The sequence below is a fragment of the Notolepis coatsorum genome (assembly GCF_963971535.1).
Source record: "Notolepis coatsorum genome assembly, chromosome: 3".
Classification (NCBI taxonomy): Eukaryota; Metazoa; Chordata; class Actinopteri; order Aulopiformes; family Paralepididae; genus Notolepis; species Notolepis coatsorum.
This window is the reverse complement of record NC_140167.1, coordinates 118,720,080-118,734,501: the sequence shown is the minus strand read 5'-3', so window position 1 is coordinate 118,734,501 and position 14,422 is coordinate 118,720,080. Positions and strand designations below refer to the sequence as shown.

The 14,422-nt window shown below is 42.8% G+C and overlaps 2 protein-coding genes across 2 annotated transcripts in view; one reads left to right on the top strand and one right to left on the bottom strand.

Annotated features, from left to right (window-relative positions):
• LOC311225071 (uncharacterized protein) overlaps positions 1-4,039 on the bottom strand; it is a gene marked incomplete at both ends in the record, with an annotated part of 13,943 nt that extends 9,904 nt beyond the window's left edge. The window contains one exon of the mRNA XM_084310279.1: positions 4,035-4,039. Within this exon, the coding sequence (XP_084166405.1) occupies positions 4,035-4,039 (5 nt within the window). The remainder of the gene's footprint in view (positions 1-4,034) is intronic.
• Positions 1-14,422, top strand: part of LOC311225970 (general transcription factor IIF subunit 2-like) — a gene marked incomplete at its 5' end in the record, with an annotated part of 267,601 nt that overhangs the window by 230,760 nt on the left and 22,419 nt on the right. The gene's annotated exons all lie outside the window — the stretch shown is intronic.

Below are 14,422 nucleotides of genomic sequence, written 5' to 3'. Positions count from 1 at the left end.
AGTTTGGACCCAAATGTTTGAGAACCACTGTACTAGGGGACCTAGTGTTGTTTTAATGTAATGCACAGTAATACAATTAGTTACCTTGCGCAGCAGCAAAGGGATGTGTGTTTTACGCTCCTCACGGGAGTGGTCGATCCAACGGAGGACGGCCTCGAACACCGTCTCCTCGCTCTTCACGTTCAGGTCATCCCTCTCGATGATGTCCACCAGTTGCTGCGGGGACAGCTCCACAAACTCCTGTGAGACGTGCAACATCTCCTCAAAGTGGCACACGATGAAGAGATGGGCCTTGCGCCTCAGGTCAGGGCAGCAGTAGATGTCCACGAACCTCCAGATGCCGACACAGTTTTCCAGAGACAGCTGGCCTTCTAGGAAGTCAGAGCACGCTCCTACTATGCCAGTGACGCGAAGCTGGTCTGCAGCCACCAGAAGCTCTCCCACGTTCTCTGCTGTCACCGGCACAAAGCGTGTGTAGGAGTACTCTATGATGAGCTGCATCATACCCGGGGACACCCCAGGGATAGTGTAGACTGCTTTCTCTGAGTCGCTCCAGCGAGTGAAGAGGGCTCTGTGGGACGCAGAGTATAGAGATATCTGATGAGTAAACAGTAAGCAACATTCTGTCTTGTGTAGTAATATATTTTCACTGTAGAAGTTAGGGTCTTAGCACAGTAGAAGTATAGTATCTGTTTACAGTAGAAGTACAGTATAGTATCTGTTTAGAGTAGAAGTGCAGTATAGTATATTTTTACAGTAGAAGTGCAGTATAGTATCTGTTTACAGTAGAAGTACAGTATAGTATCTGTTTACAGTAGAAGTACAGTATAAGTACAGTATAGTATCTGTTTACAGTAGAAGTATCGTATATGTTTACAGTAGAAGTACAGTATAGTATATGTTTACAGTAGAAGTACAGTATAGTATCGGTTTACAGTAGAAGTACAGTATATTATATGTTTACAGTAGAAGTACAGTATAGTATCTGTTTACAGTATCAGTATAGTATCTGTTTACAGTAAAAGTACAGTATGGTATCTGTTTACTAACCAAGTTAACCTGAACCAAGCTAACCTGAACCAAGCTAACCTGAACCAAGCTAAACTTACCTGAAATAGTCACTGCAGTCACACAGGAGGGCCTTGTGGGCATTCAAATTAGTGCTGTTGACTTTAATAACCACATCACAGAACCTTCCCTCCAGACGCAGCTCATTAAGGATTGTACAGGACATTGTTTCCTTTTCCATGTGGCGATTTTAAATTGTATCTACAGGATATATTCAAGCTTACAGACAAATAGCCGGAAACAACAAGTGAGATCTTCACTTGTCTTCTGAGATGTGAGATCTTCTGAGAGAATTGTTGAATATATACTGTACACAAATGTTCTAGAATGTACTATTATGACATCATACTGTGATATCACAAATGTTCTAGAATGTCCTATTATGACATCATACTGTGACATCACAAATGTTCTAGTATGTTTGATTTATGACATTATACTGTGACATCACAAATGTTCTAGAATGTTTGATACTGTGCCATCACAAATGTTCTAGATGTTTGATTATGACATCATACTGTGACATCACAAATGTTCTAGAATGTTTGATTATGACATAATACTGTGACATCACAAATGTTCTAGAATGTTTGATTATGACAGAACCATTTGAATAATTTAAATAATATGTTGACATTAAAAAAGAACAAATAAAATGATAAAAAAAACTACATAAAACAATGATACAAATTATAATAAAATATTTAAGTAAAATGTATTGAAATAAAGAAAAATAAGACAATGAAATAAAGATAATAATTCTTTTAAAAGCTATTTTAAAAAGGTAAGTTTTGAGCAGTGCTGTCCTAACAGACTTGGGGTCTGTAGGGTAAGCACTTATTCCCTCCACCCTGAACATTTATGGAGATGTATGGGCCTTTTAAGTCAGTGATAAAAGTGTCTTTCAAGGATAAGTGAGCTGCTGCACTGATTATTATAGTTCAATATTCAATATTTGATCACCAAAAACCCCTAAAAAGCATAAAAAGGCCCCTCCCTGCCCAAAAAGGGCCCCCAAAAATAGCACAGGCCCAGTGCTCTTTTCAGCCTTTGAGCACCTGCCCCTCTAAAGTCCTGTGCATGTCCCTGGGTGGGGGTATGAGTCCTGGTTGTTGCAATAACGACTCCTACTGGTCCTGTTCAACAGGGGCATGCACAGACAATTTGGGGGGCAGGGGCTCAAGCTACAAAAATGGCACTTAACCCAGTGTTCATATTTGACAAAATTATTAAAAAAATATATATGTAAGGGATAATGTAACGAGGTCATTGTCGCAAAATAATTGACCGACACAGAGTTTAGAATACCGAGGCGCCTCGCCGAGGTGTTCTAAACATCAGTGAAGGTCAATTATTTTGCGACAATGACCGAGTATAGCTATACATTATCCCGCTTATTACATGGCTAACTTACTAACAATATACCTAATTCATTTTACACCATCGACAAGACGAGATCAAATGCAGACGCAGTTCTGTTCTGTCGCTCCGCGCTGTCATCGCCGGCAGCTTCGCGCTGTCATCGCCGGCAGCTTCGCCAGCAGCCGGCAGGTGTGTCTGATTGGCTGCACTGATGCAGTGTGTGTCAGTGGACTTGATTGCTCAGCTGCAAACAGCGATCATTATTGCTCGGCAGAGGTCCGTTATCGAGTAATAACGGACCTCTGACGAGCGCTATTGACCAATCACAATCAAGCATTTCGGCGAATGTTAAAACGCCATGTAATAATAACTATATTGTATAACTAAAATATATATATTGTCACAGTTTGGCTGCTCTCTCTCTCTCGCTCTCTCTCTCTCTCTCTCTCTCTCTCTCTCTCTCTCTCTCTCTCTCTCTCTCTCTCTCTCTCACCCGTTAGATTACCGACCCCTGCCTGGATACCTGACTACTCCTTCTTATTAAATATACCCATACTCGGTTTTAACAAGACCTGTCTGCCTGTCTCTTTGTCTGCATATTGGGTTCAATACGCCTAGCCCTCCGTGACATATATTTTCGATGGGCACTTGGGGTAAAGGGGCAGGGGCTCAAGCCCCCTTCGGACCTATCTGTGCACATCAATGTCTGATGGAGATGGTGTCAAGCTCTTCCAGTGAAACTCCTAAGTGGCTGGAGAAGCCATGTGGTCGTCCACACCCTCCCCAGAACGACAGAGGGGAATTGGCGTGACAATTAAATTGGGGACACGGGAGCAAAGAAAGACTGAAAAAATTATAATAATGAATCCCTATGCAGTTGCCTACATTCTGTTGAAGCACACTAATAATGCCTTTCCAAAGATTTCATGTCAGACTATAGGTGAAGAGGTGAAGGAAGGTGGAGGTGAAGGAAGAGACTCGGGCTCAGCTTCTTCCCCCAGGCCATCAGAACACTGAACACTGAACTCTCCACTCACAAGTACACACACACACACACACACACACACACACACACACACACACACACACACACACACACACACACACACACACACACACACACACACACACACACACACACTCATGCGGCAACTGCTAAAACTATTGTGGTATATTTAGTCAATACCTAAGGTTAATCACAGTGCATTGAGGTTGCTAACTGGAGGGGGAAATGACAGAATGATAGAAACAGGTCCTCATCTGACTCCAAAATAGCCAGTAGAGAATAACGGTGTAGTCAGGACAAACAGAACTATAGTTCAACTCTGATTTATTGCCGCGGGGCTCAAAGAGGTGAATATAGCATTTACATACAGGGATTATTTCATATTAAAACATGCTGTACAAATGATTGTTGAGGTGTACATAATTAGAGCCCATTCAAAGTGGCTTTCTCACATCAAACAAGTCTGTACATAAAACATAGTCATGTTACGTCAATGAAATAGAATATACCTTTGCCATCACATAGTTAAACCTGGTCCCAACTAGGGACCTTACCTTTAAACTAAACATCACCAACAGTGGCTCTATGGTTTACTTACGTCATGGCAAACAGCATTTTCTGTGGAGCAGGGAGGCTCAGAACCCCCTGGGGTTTCGGGTATCTGTCTGGTCTACCTTCTAACAATGCGTTCTCATCTTTATATTCAGAATGATGTCATAATTTGACTTGGTTCATAGCCAATCAGTTTTCTTCTATATATGGAGTTCTGTTCCAATTGGTTGCTTCTGTGGGGGCGGTCTGCCCCTGTCTCCTCGTCGTGTGGTTTTCCTGCAGCAACAGAGCCTGTGGCCCCCTCCTTTGCTGCTATTCAGGGAAAGGCTAATTTTCTCCCCTCTGGATGAATCAGACATTTTAACATTCCTTGTATATTATTTGATTTTCCTATATCCATGGTTCGTGCAATGAATTATAAATATCTAGTATCAACCCAGTACAGTCGTTGCTTCTAGGTTAATACCAAATAGTCCATAGGAGTTAGCACCAATCCTGGATTTGCCAGCCTGAATTAATGGTTCTAAGATTTACATCATATAAAGTTTTACACCAAGAGTGAAATTACACTCTATTACTTTCATAACCAGTTAACATTCTAAATGACTTTCAAACCATCCCTGAACCCTACCGTCATAGGCAACTACCGTCCTGTCTCTCTTCTCTCCTTCCTTTCTAAAACACTTGAACGTGCTGTATCCAACCAACTTACTGCTTATCTCTTACAGAATGACCTCCTAGACCCTAATCAGTCAGGCTTCAGGACTGGTCACTCCACAGAGACAGCCCTCATTGCGGTCACAGAGGCACTTCACTTAGCAAAAGCGAAAGGCCTCTCCTCTGTCCTGATTCTCCTAGATCTATCTGCAGCCTTCGACACAGTCAACCACCAGATCCTCCTCGCGGCCCTCGCAGGAATGGGAGTGGCTGGCTCTGCGCTGACATGGTTGTCATCATACCTCAATGACCGCTCCTACCAAGTGTCATGGAGAGGGACCCTGTCGGCCACCCGCCCCCTGCGGACGGGTGTCCCCCAGGGCTCGGTTTTAGGACCCCTTCTCTTCTCCCTCTACACTAAATCACTGGGTAACATTATCACGTCTCATGGCTTCTCCTACCACTGTTATGCCGACGATACTCAACTCTTCCTCTCCTTCCCTCCCTCAGATATCCACGTCTCTGAGCGGATCTCGGCCTGTCTGTCCGACATCTCCGCCTGGATGACGACCAACCACCTCAAACTGAACCTAAGCAAAACAGAATTGCTCCACCTGCCGGCCAAATCCTCCCCCCTGACCGACCTTTCCATCACAGTCGAGAATGCAGCTGTGACCGCGTCCCCGACCGCCAAGAACCTTGGTGTTGTCCTCGACGACCAGTTGAACTTCTCTGCTCACATCGCAGCGACAACCAGAACCTGCCGATTCCTCCTGAGCAACGTCAGAAGGATACGCCCCTTCCTGACAAAAGAAGCCACCCAACTCCTCGTCCAATCAACAGTCATCTCCCGCCTCGACTACTGCAACGCACTGCTCGCTGGCCTCCCGGCCACTGCCACTAAGCCTCTTCAACTCATTCAGAACGCAGCGGCCCGCCTGATCTCAAACCTACCGAAGTCGGCCCATGTCACCCCACTTCTTAGGGACCTGCACTGGCTCCCCATTGCTGCACGAATCCGCTTCAAGGCCCTTGACCTAGCATACCGTGCGGCAAAGGGAACTGCTCCCGCCTACCTCCGGTCAATGGTCTCTAACTACACACCCTCAAGACCCCTACGCTCTGCATCTTCTGGCCGCCTCAGACCTACTCCTATCCAAGCTCCGGGAGGGTCATCAAAGAGAAGTCGCCTATTCTCAGTCCTTGCCCCACAATGGTGGAATGAACTACCCACCCCAGTTAGGACAGCCGAAACACGTCCAATCTTTCGCTGTCGACTAAAGACTCACTTCTTCAACAATTATCTGAATTAAAAAAAAAAAAAAAAAAAAAAATCTAACCCTAACTAACCATACTGTCATGCACTTGTCCTAATAAACTAACCTACACTGTAGCACTCAACACTTTGATGAACATTGTTACTCAGCTGATAGAGTTGTGCTCTTCCTGATGGCTTGTCGTACAGAACTTGTAAGTCGCTTTGGATAAAAGCGTCACCCAATTAACAGATTGCAGAATGGGTACAGTACAGCTCAGTACATACAATTGTTAATTGGGGATGCAGACCAGAGAAAGACTTTCGTATTGTTTACATCAGGGTCCCCCATTTTCAATTCATCATAAATCATAAAGCTCAACTCGTTATTATGTTGCGCAGACCGCAGAAACACGGGAACGTTTTGATTATATTTAAAAGGCTTTACGTTAAACGAAACAAGTGGAATTTCGAAGCTGTAAGCAGAATACAAGTCATATGAATATAGTGTTCTTCCCCCTTTTTACTGTATAAGAAAGAATAGAAAACGCATTGCAATGACACCAGATAGTGGACAGACTATGTATATGATGGGATTCAAGTTCGCGTTTTTGTTGATCATAGGCATGCTGTCAGAGTATGATATCAGAACATTTGTCGTCACAGATCATGTCCTAATACAGGGGTCGGCAACCCTAGGCACGCGTGCCTGCATAGGCACGCGGGGGCATTTGCATAGGCACAGGGGGCAGCAGTAATTTTTTTTCTTTTTTTTTTTTTTTTTTTTTTTTTTAATATTATAGTGAAATATTTTGCACTGTTGTCGCATTTATCTTGTTGAAATCCTCCCACAGGTTCTTTTTACTACCACATATTTAATTGAGACCCTTTATTTGTTTATTATTTCAATTTAGCTGGAAATACATTGCTACATCATTCAGTAACATTTGCAGAGCCTTATAACAAAAACATTATTACGGTCACCATTGTGACCAGTGGGATTAATCAACAAATTGTATTATTTATTTTTCTATTTCATTGAACATTGCACATGTTAAAAGACATTTTTTTACTCAAAATGTGAGTATTACCAAGTCAACTTGTGTTCTTAAAACAATGACAATAAACATAGTTTTATTAGGTTGAAATAATGTGGTTGTGTACTTATTTTTCTGTTAACTTATTATGGATTGAAAACTGAAAACCTTAATGCACAGTAACTGAACTCAATATTTTTAAGTTCTGGTAACTTATTATTATATATATTTTTTTACAGTGTAGTCTTGCGATCAATCAAAACTTATTTACACGATATACCTCACATTCACCCTCCATTCACATCCTGGTGTTCTCCATTAGGCCTGTAGGTGGAGCTATGACAGCACACGTACAGTACACACACCAATGGTGTGTGATGTGTCCAAAAATGAATGGGCAAATGTGAGTGAAATGGTTGCACTGTATGCAGCTGTTTGTCTGCATTGCATTCCCCCCCCCCCCAACTCAGATTTAGGGTTGATACAACCATCATAATAATATTGTTAATAATAACAATAACAATAATGATGTAATAATGTAAAAATTATCATTAAAAAGACCTGATTATGAGAAAAAAATATTACGATGCATGGAATATTGTTGAGGCACACTAGTTACAACTATATTTCAAACAGGCACTCCATGTCAAAAAGGTTGCTGACCCCTGTCCTAATAGAACATAGGCTATGGCATGGATCGTGATATTGTGTGGACTGTTATTATTACTGTCTGTACCGGTACCACCCATTGTGACAACAGCCTTGTGAGTCCCGCACACAAACATGATGGAATTCAAGTTCATGTATTGAAAGGCAGGCTACATCATACATGCAGTGAGATTCATTGCTACCCAATACTGACATCAAAATAGATTGTAGTATGCCTCTAGAAATCATATGCAGCAGGTAGAAAATTGACGGGAGATCCATCGCGATTTGGAATAAAATTGAGGAGAACTTTAATCCCTGGGTATTAATCAAACAACACGGGAAAAGGCAGTCATATTCCAGCGCGGTATTTATTAGTGTTTGCGCTGCCCAGGCAGCAATGGTTAATAGATATCATATCCGACATCACCGTAAGTGTACACGTCTGTCAGCCTGTCTCATGACACGCTTCCCTCGGCTTAGTCCATTTTTCCACATTTCATGGGTGTATTCCATTACCGTATATGGTTAATCGGGGCGTTTCTGGTATGCAAATACGTGAAAGCGTGCACGAGCCGCGGCGCAGAGCCAAGGTGGGATTCATCATGACAGGTGTGCGTAGAGCCTGCGTACGCACGTGTGATGAATCCCGACTTCCCTGTGCGTACACTAGTTCTACATTCCGTGCTTACGTGTGGAAATAGAACATGTTCTACGCACACATTGATGAATGAGGGCCCAGGGCCCTCATTCATCAAGTTTTCTTAGAAAATGTTCTATTTCCACACAGAATTTAGAATGTGTGCACGCACAAAAAAAACAGGATTTATCACACGTGCGTACACAGGTCCTACGCACGCACACCTGTCATGATAAATATCACCTTGCTTCTACGCTGAGGCTCGTGCACACTTTCACGTATTTGCATACCAAAACCGCCCCGATTAACCATATACGGTAATGGAACACCCCCATGAAAAGTGGAAAAATGGACTAAACCGAGGGAAGCGTGTTATGAGACAGGCTGACAGACGTGTACACGTACGGTGATGTCGGATATGATATCTATTAACCATTGCTGCCTGGGCAGCGCAAACACTAATAAAGACCGTGCTGGAATATGACTGCCTTTTTCCGTTTTGTTTGATTAATACCCAGGGATTAAAGTTCTCCTCGATTTTATTCCAAATCGCGACGGATTTTCCGTCAATTTTCGACCTGCTGCATATGATTTCTAGAGGCATACAATCTATTTTGATGTCAGTATTGGGTAGCCTATATAAACAATAATACAAGAGCATATACAAGAACAATGAATCTCACTGCCATGTATGATGTAGCCTGCCTATGTGATCAATACATGAACTTGAATTCCATCATGTTTGTGTGCGGGAGCTCACAACACAAGGCTGTTGTCACAATGGGTGGTACAGTAATAACAGTCTACACAATATCACGATGGACCATGCCATGTAGCCTATGTTCTATTATGACATGATCTGTGACGACAAATGTTCTAGAATGTTTGATTATGACATCATACTCTGACAGCATGCCTATGATCAATAAAAACGCGAACTTGAATCCCATCATCATATTTACATAGTCTGTCCACTATCTTTATTACTTTGTTATCCCCCCCCCCATCTATGTAAAGCGACCTTGCATGGGTCTCTTGAAAGGCGCTATGTAAAATGAAGCTATTATTATTATTATTGTTGTTGTTGTTATTATTATCATGTCTGTGTGCTGAGCTCAGTGAAGTTTCAACGGAGCGAGGTAATCTATTCTAATCAACAAATTGAAGTAGAAAGCATTCCGTTGTGGCCAATCTTATTTGGAAACATGACACAAAATAATAGTATGTCGCTTTTTATTTGAAACAATATTTAATGGCGTTTGGAGGTGGGTGTTCTGCTTCTGCCCCCCGTGCCAAACAAGCAAGCCAACCTCTTGTTCCCGCATGAGCCCGTTATAATTACACTACTGTCGCTATTTTACAATGAACTATAATGAATTACGGGTCATACAGAAGTTGAACACGGCAGTGTTGGAAGTAATGCACGGAAGCTTATTTCCGCGTTGAAACTAAGGTCGCTTTCACATATAGTTTTGGTGGACTCTGTGCGGTTCTGGGGGTGAAGTTGCAACATTGTTGCATTCTTCATTTGGTTCGCCTGCGTTCACATAGAAATCTGTGAGGCGGACCGAGACCTTCTGAACAATGTCACACGGTCGAAAAGGGCGCTCGGCTACTGGACAGTGGAAATGTGTGTGTGGCTGGCGGGCCCGTGTGTGCGCGCGCGTGTGTGTGTGTCTGTGTGTGGACTGTCTGCGAGCCCTCCAGATCAGCGGAGCGAGTTTTGACATGGCATTGATCCATTGTTCTATTGAAGCACATTACCACCATCCTCTCGCTAAACAACTTTTATACAACGGCATGCAAATTTCTCGATTCTGATTGGCCATTTACACGTCTTTATTGGCAACAATCCACGGTCCTGGGCTCAGGACCCGCCCACAACCGAATCACATATCACTCCCCGGCTCACTCCGGGAGAAAACAAGATCGCGGACAACAAATGGTTATGTTGAAAGCACCATAACGACTAAATATGAAGCGATTCTGTCAAGGGGAATGTGTTAGTCCTTTAAACAATGTTGGATGATGTAATTGATGGGTCTTGAGTCAATCTAGAACAAAAGAAAAATCGCGGATTGATTGATTGATTAATTGATTGATTTAAATTTCTTCCTTCCTACTTTCTACTGACTGCAGCGTTCTCTCTCACACTGTCCGACGCTGGCGTACCCACAAACACACACACACACATACACACACACACACACACACACACACACACACACACATACACACACACACGCACGCACACACACACACACACTGTGACACACACACACACACACACGCACACACACACACACACACACACACACTCCTGTCTGCAACAGCGGGGGAGTCAGACTGAGAGAGAAGCAGCGCTGTTTTAAGTGAGCATGGTCTATTGAATTGATTGATTGGTTGATTGCTAATTTTATTACTGTACCCCTGGTTTCCAACTGGTTAAGTTTAGGCTAAAAGAAATAAATAAAAAAATAGGGCGAAGAAAACGTTTTTTTCCTATAGGGCAAAGAAAACGTTTTAATTTGTTTTACCTACTTTATATAGAAGCATCTAAGAATGAAGTTCTATGGAAAGTAGGTCTGCATTCCCTTAACAATTGTGTGTATTGAGCCGTACTGTATTGTACCCATTCTGCATCTGGTAATAAAATTTTCAATCAATCATTCCAATAATACACAGTTGGATGTGTTAGTTGGTTGGATGCACTTCAAGCTGCTTCCACATAAGGCAACTTCTCTCAATCATTCCAATAATACACAGTTGGATGTGTTAGTTTGGTTGGATGCACTTCAAGCTGCTTCCACATGGAGGCAACTTGTCTTTTTTGTAGTTGTGGGAACTACTTTTTCTGGCGGATGGTTTTTTCAATAAATCTTCGATTAATGTGTGTTTATTGTATAGAAATAAGGTTGGATGAATCTGGCAGTTGTATAAAAGCTTTACACCACTTGTAGTCGTGATTTGTGACCAATAAACCATGCCTAGGGGGGTCTAACGACCCTCGGCTGCGCCTCGGGCCTAACGACCACCCCTAGGCATGGTTTATTGGTCACAAACCACTCCTGCGCGTGATGTAATGCTTAAGTAGACCACGGTATTTTTATGAGAGCCCACAAGTAGCTGTTTTATTAATAATATAATAAGCCGCGTTTTTTCTTCCTTCTTCCCAAGATGCACAGATATATAGATATATAGATAGATAGATAGATAGAGAGATAGATGCAGTGTGCTTGTTTTGCAGTGAATGAATGCTGCGAGCAGTGGTAATAATAATCACTTCCTATATTTGGTTCGCGTTTGGTCCGCTGAAGCCGAACCGAGACCTACGTTTTCAGGCGGACTAGAGTTCGCCTGTTTGGTCCGCAAACCGAGTTCGACACGCATTCACACAAACCCGAAAAACCGGACTATCGAATTCTGGTCCGAAAGTCCGGACCAAACAGCCCCTGTGTGAAAGCGACCTAATGCATTAACTGAGGAGCGCATATGCCGTAGTAACGATATTCTACCATTGGGCGTCAGCTAAGCATGCTCAGAGCTGTGCGTAGACATAAGCACAAAGTCAAGTTCAAGTTAAAATTGATAAATCCCACACTTTGCTTAGAAATGGTCGTACGCACGGGTTAAGCACATATCTGTGCGTACTTCATGAGGGCCCAGGCTTTTATTAGTTTTATCCCGTTTTAAAACCCTACTGTAATTACTGACCTTTTAATGACCGATATGGGAGTGTGAAAATGCTTCTCTGCTTAATTCCTACTGGTTACTGTACACACTGCATTAATGTTATCTTTGATGCTTGCTTAGCCTAACCTGACCTTCCCTCTCAATCAATCCCCTGTACTCCCCACCCCTCATACGGTATACAGCATTATTGTACAGTACATGCTATCATACAGAGGGTATATGCCGGTGTATAGGTGTATAAATTAGGTGAAGATTGGATTAATCCTGCATTGTTTTCATAAAACTGAAGCTATTTCAAAAAGGTATGATGGAAATTGAATTGAGCATAATGCAACAGCTTCAGCCTGAGCTGACCTGGATTCTGAGGGGAAAAGGTGAAGTTAGCTTAAGTGTGGTTCAGTAGTAATAATAATAATAATAATAATACATTGTATTTGTATTGCACTTTTCCTTCACTAGGATCCCAAAGTGCTACAGGGTTCAAACATAGTTAAATTGTTTTTATAATTATTAATAAAAATAAAATACAGAATAAAATCTTTATAAAAATAGAACATAGTTAAAAACATAGTATAAACAGAAAATGTAAGACAACAGCACAAGAAAAAAATGCAATCACAAGAAAAAAACTTAAAGCGCAATCAAAGGCCTTTTGAAACAGCTTTAAAAGAGTCCAGGCTCTGTGGTTCAGTAGTTATTGACCAGCATGTAAAGGCGCCTGTTAAAGAGCTACCATATGGCTGATCGTTGCAACTCTTAGGGGCCTAGTTGGGGTCAAAGTCACCCGCCAAGTTTAACTGGTGGAAGACTTACTGTTTCTATTCGTAGTAAACATGTAATTTATTCTTATTGCTCATCCACTCAATAAATGTAACCGGGTGACACTGTCAATGAAAACGCTCAATGTCGTGTGAAATCTAGGCCTATGTATTTGGTCGTTTGTTTGGTGGGTGTTTTAATTATTAATTGTTAATTAATACAAATAATTATTAATAATAAGAGATGCAGAGTCCAGGTCAAGGGTTTAGGCGGTTTATCTGCCTCAAAGAGAGGTACACAAAAAGGTGTGTGTGTGTGTGTGTGTGTGTGTGTGTGTGTGTGTGTGTGTGTGTGTGTGTGTGTGTGTGTGTGTGTGTGTGTGTGTGTGTGTGTGTGTGTGTGTGTGTGTGTGTGTGTGTGTGTGTGTGTGTGTGTGTGTGTGTGTGTGTGTGTGTGTGTGTGTGTGTGATGGCGGCGTAATAAGTGTAATTCGTATGCCTAGTGCAGTGGTTCTCAAACTTTTTACACCAAGTACCACCTGAGAACGTAGCTGGCTCTCCAAGTACCACCATATGACCGGCGTTAAAATTCAGCCATGTGCAGTTCACGCAGGAGGCAAATGTATTCCTAATACCATTATGTATTGTTAACTTTTGTCAGACACAGCCACAATGTACAAAGGGATAGCACTAGAACTAGCAAACGCTTCCACACAACTCATACAATGCAAGGGGCATTTTTGTCTGTCTGTCTGTCTGTCTGTCTGTCTGTCTGTCTGTCTGTCTGTCTGTCTGTCTGTCTGTCTGTCTGTCTGTCTGTCTGTCTGTCTGTCTGTCTGTCTGTCTGTCTGTCTGTCTGTCTGTCTGTCTGTCTGTCTGTCTGTCTGTCTGTCTGTCTGTCTGTCTGTCTGTCTGTCTGTCTGTCTGTCTGTCTGTCTGTCTGTCTGTCTGTCTGTCTGTCTGTCTGTCTGTCTGTCTGTCTGTCTGTCTGTCTGTCTGTCTGTCTGTCTGTCTGTCTGTCTGTCTGTCTGTCTGTCTGTCTGTCTGTCTGTCTGTCTGTCTGTCTGTCTGTCTGTCTGTCTGTCTGTCTGTCTGTCTGTCTGTCTGTCTGTCTGTCTGTCTGTCTGTCTGTCTGTCTGTCTGTCTGTCTGTCTGTCTGTCTGTCTGTCTGTCTGTCTGTCTGTCTGTCTGTCTGTCTGTCTGTCTGTCTGTCTGTCTGTCTGTCTGTCTGTCTGTCTGTCTGTCTGTCTGTCTGTCTGTCTGTCTGTCTGTCTGTCTGTCTGTCTGTCTGTCTGTCTGTCTGTCTGTCTGTCTGTCTGTCTGTCTGTCTGTCTGTCTGTCTGTCTGTCTGTCTGTCTGTCTGTCTGTCTGTCTGTCTGTCTGTCTGTCTGTCTGTCTGTCTGTCTGTCTGTCTGTCTGTCTGTCTGTCTGTCTGTCTGTCTGTCTGTCTGTCTGTCTGTCTGTCTGTCTGTCTGTCTGTCTGTCTGTCTGTCTGTCTGTCTGTCTGTCTGTCTGTCTGTCTGTCTGTCTGTCTCTCTCTCTCTCTCTCTCTCTCTCTCTCTCTCTCTCTCTCTCTCTCTCTCTCTCTCTCTCTCTCTCTCTCTCTCTCTCTCTCTCTCTCTCTCTCTCTCTCTCTCTCTCTCTCTCTCTCTCTCTCTCTCTCTCTCTCTCTCTCTCTCTCTCTCTCTCTCTCTCTCTCTCTCTCTCTCTCTCTCTCTCTCTCTCTCTCTCTCTCTCTCTCTCTCT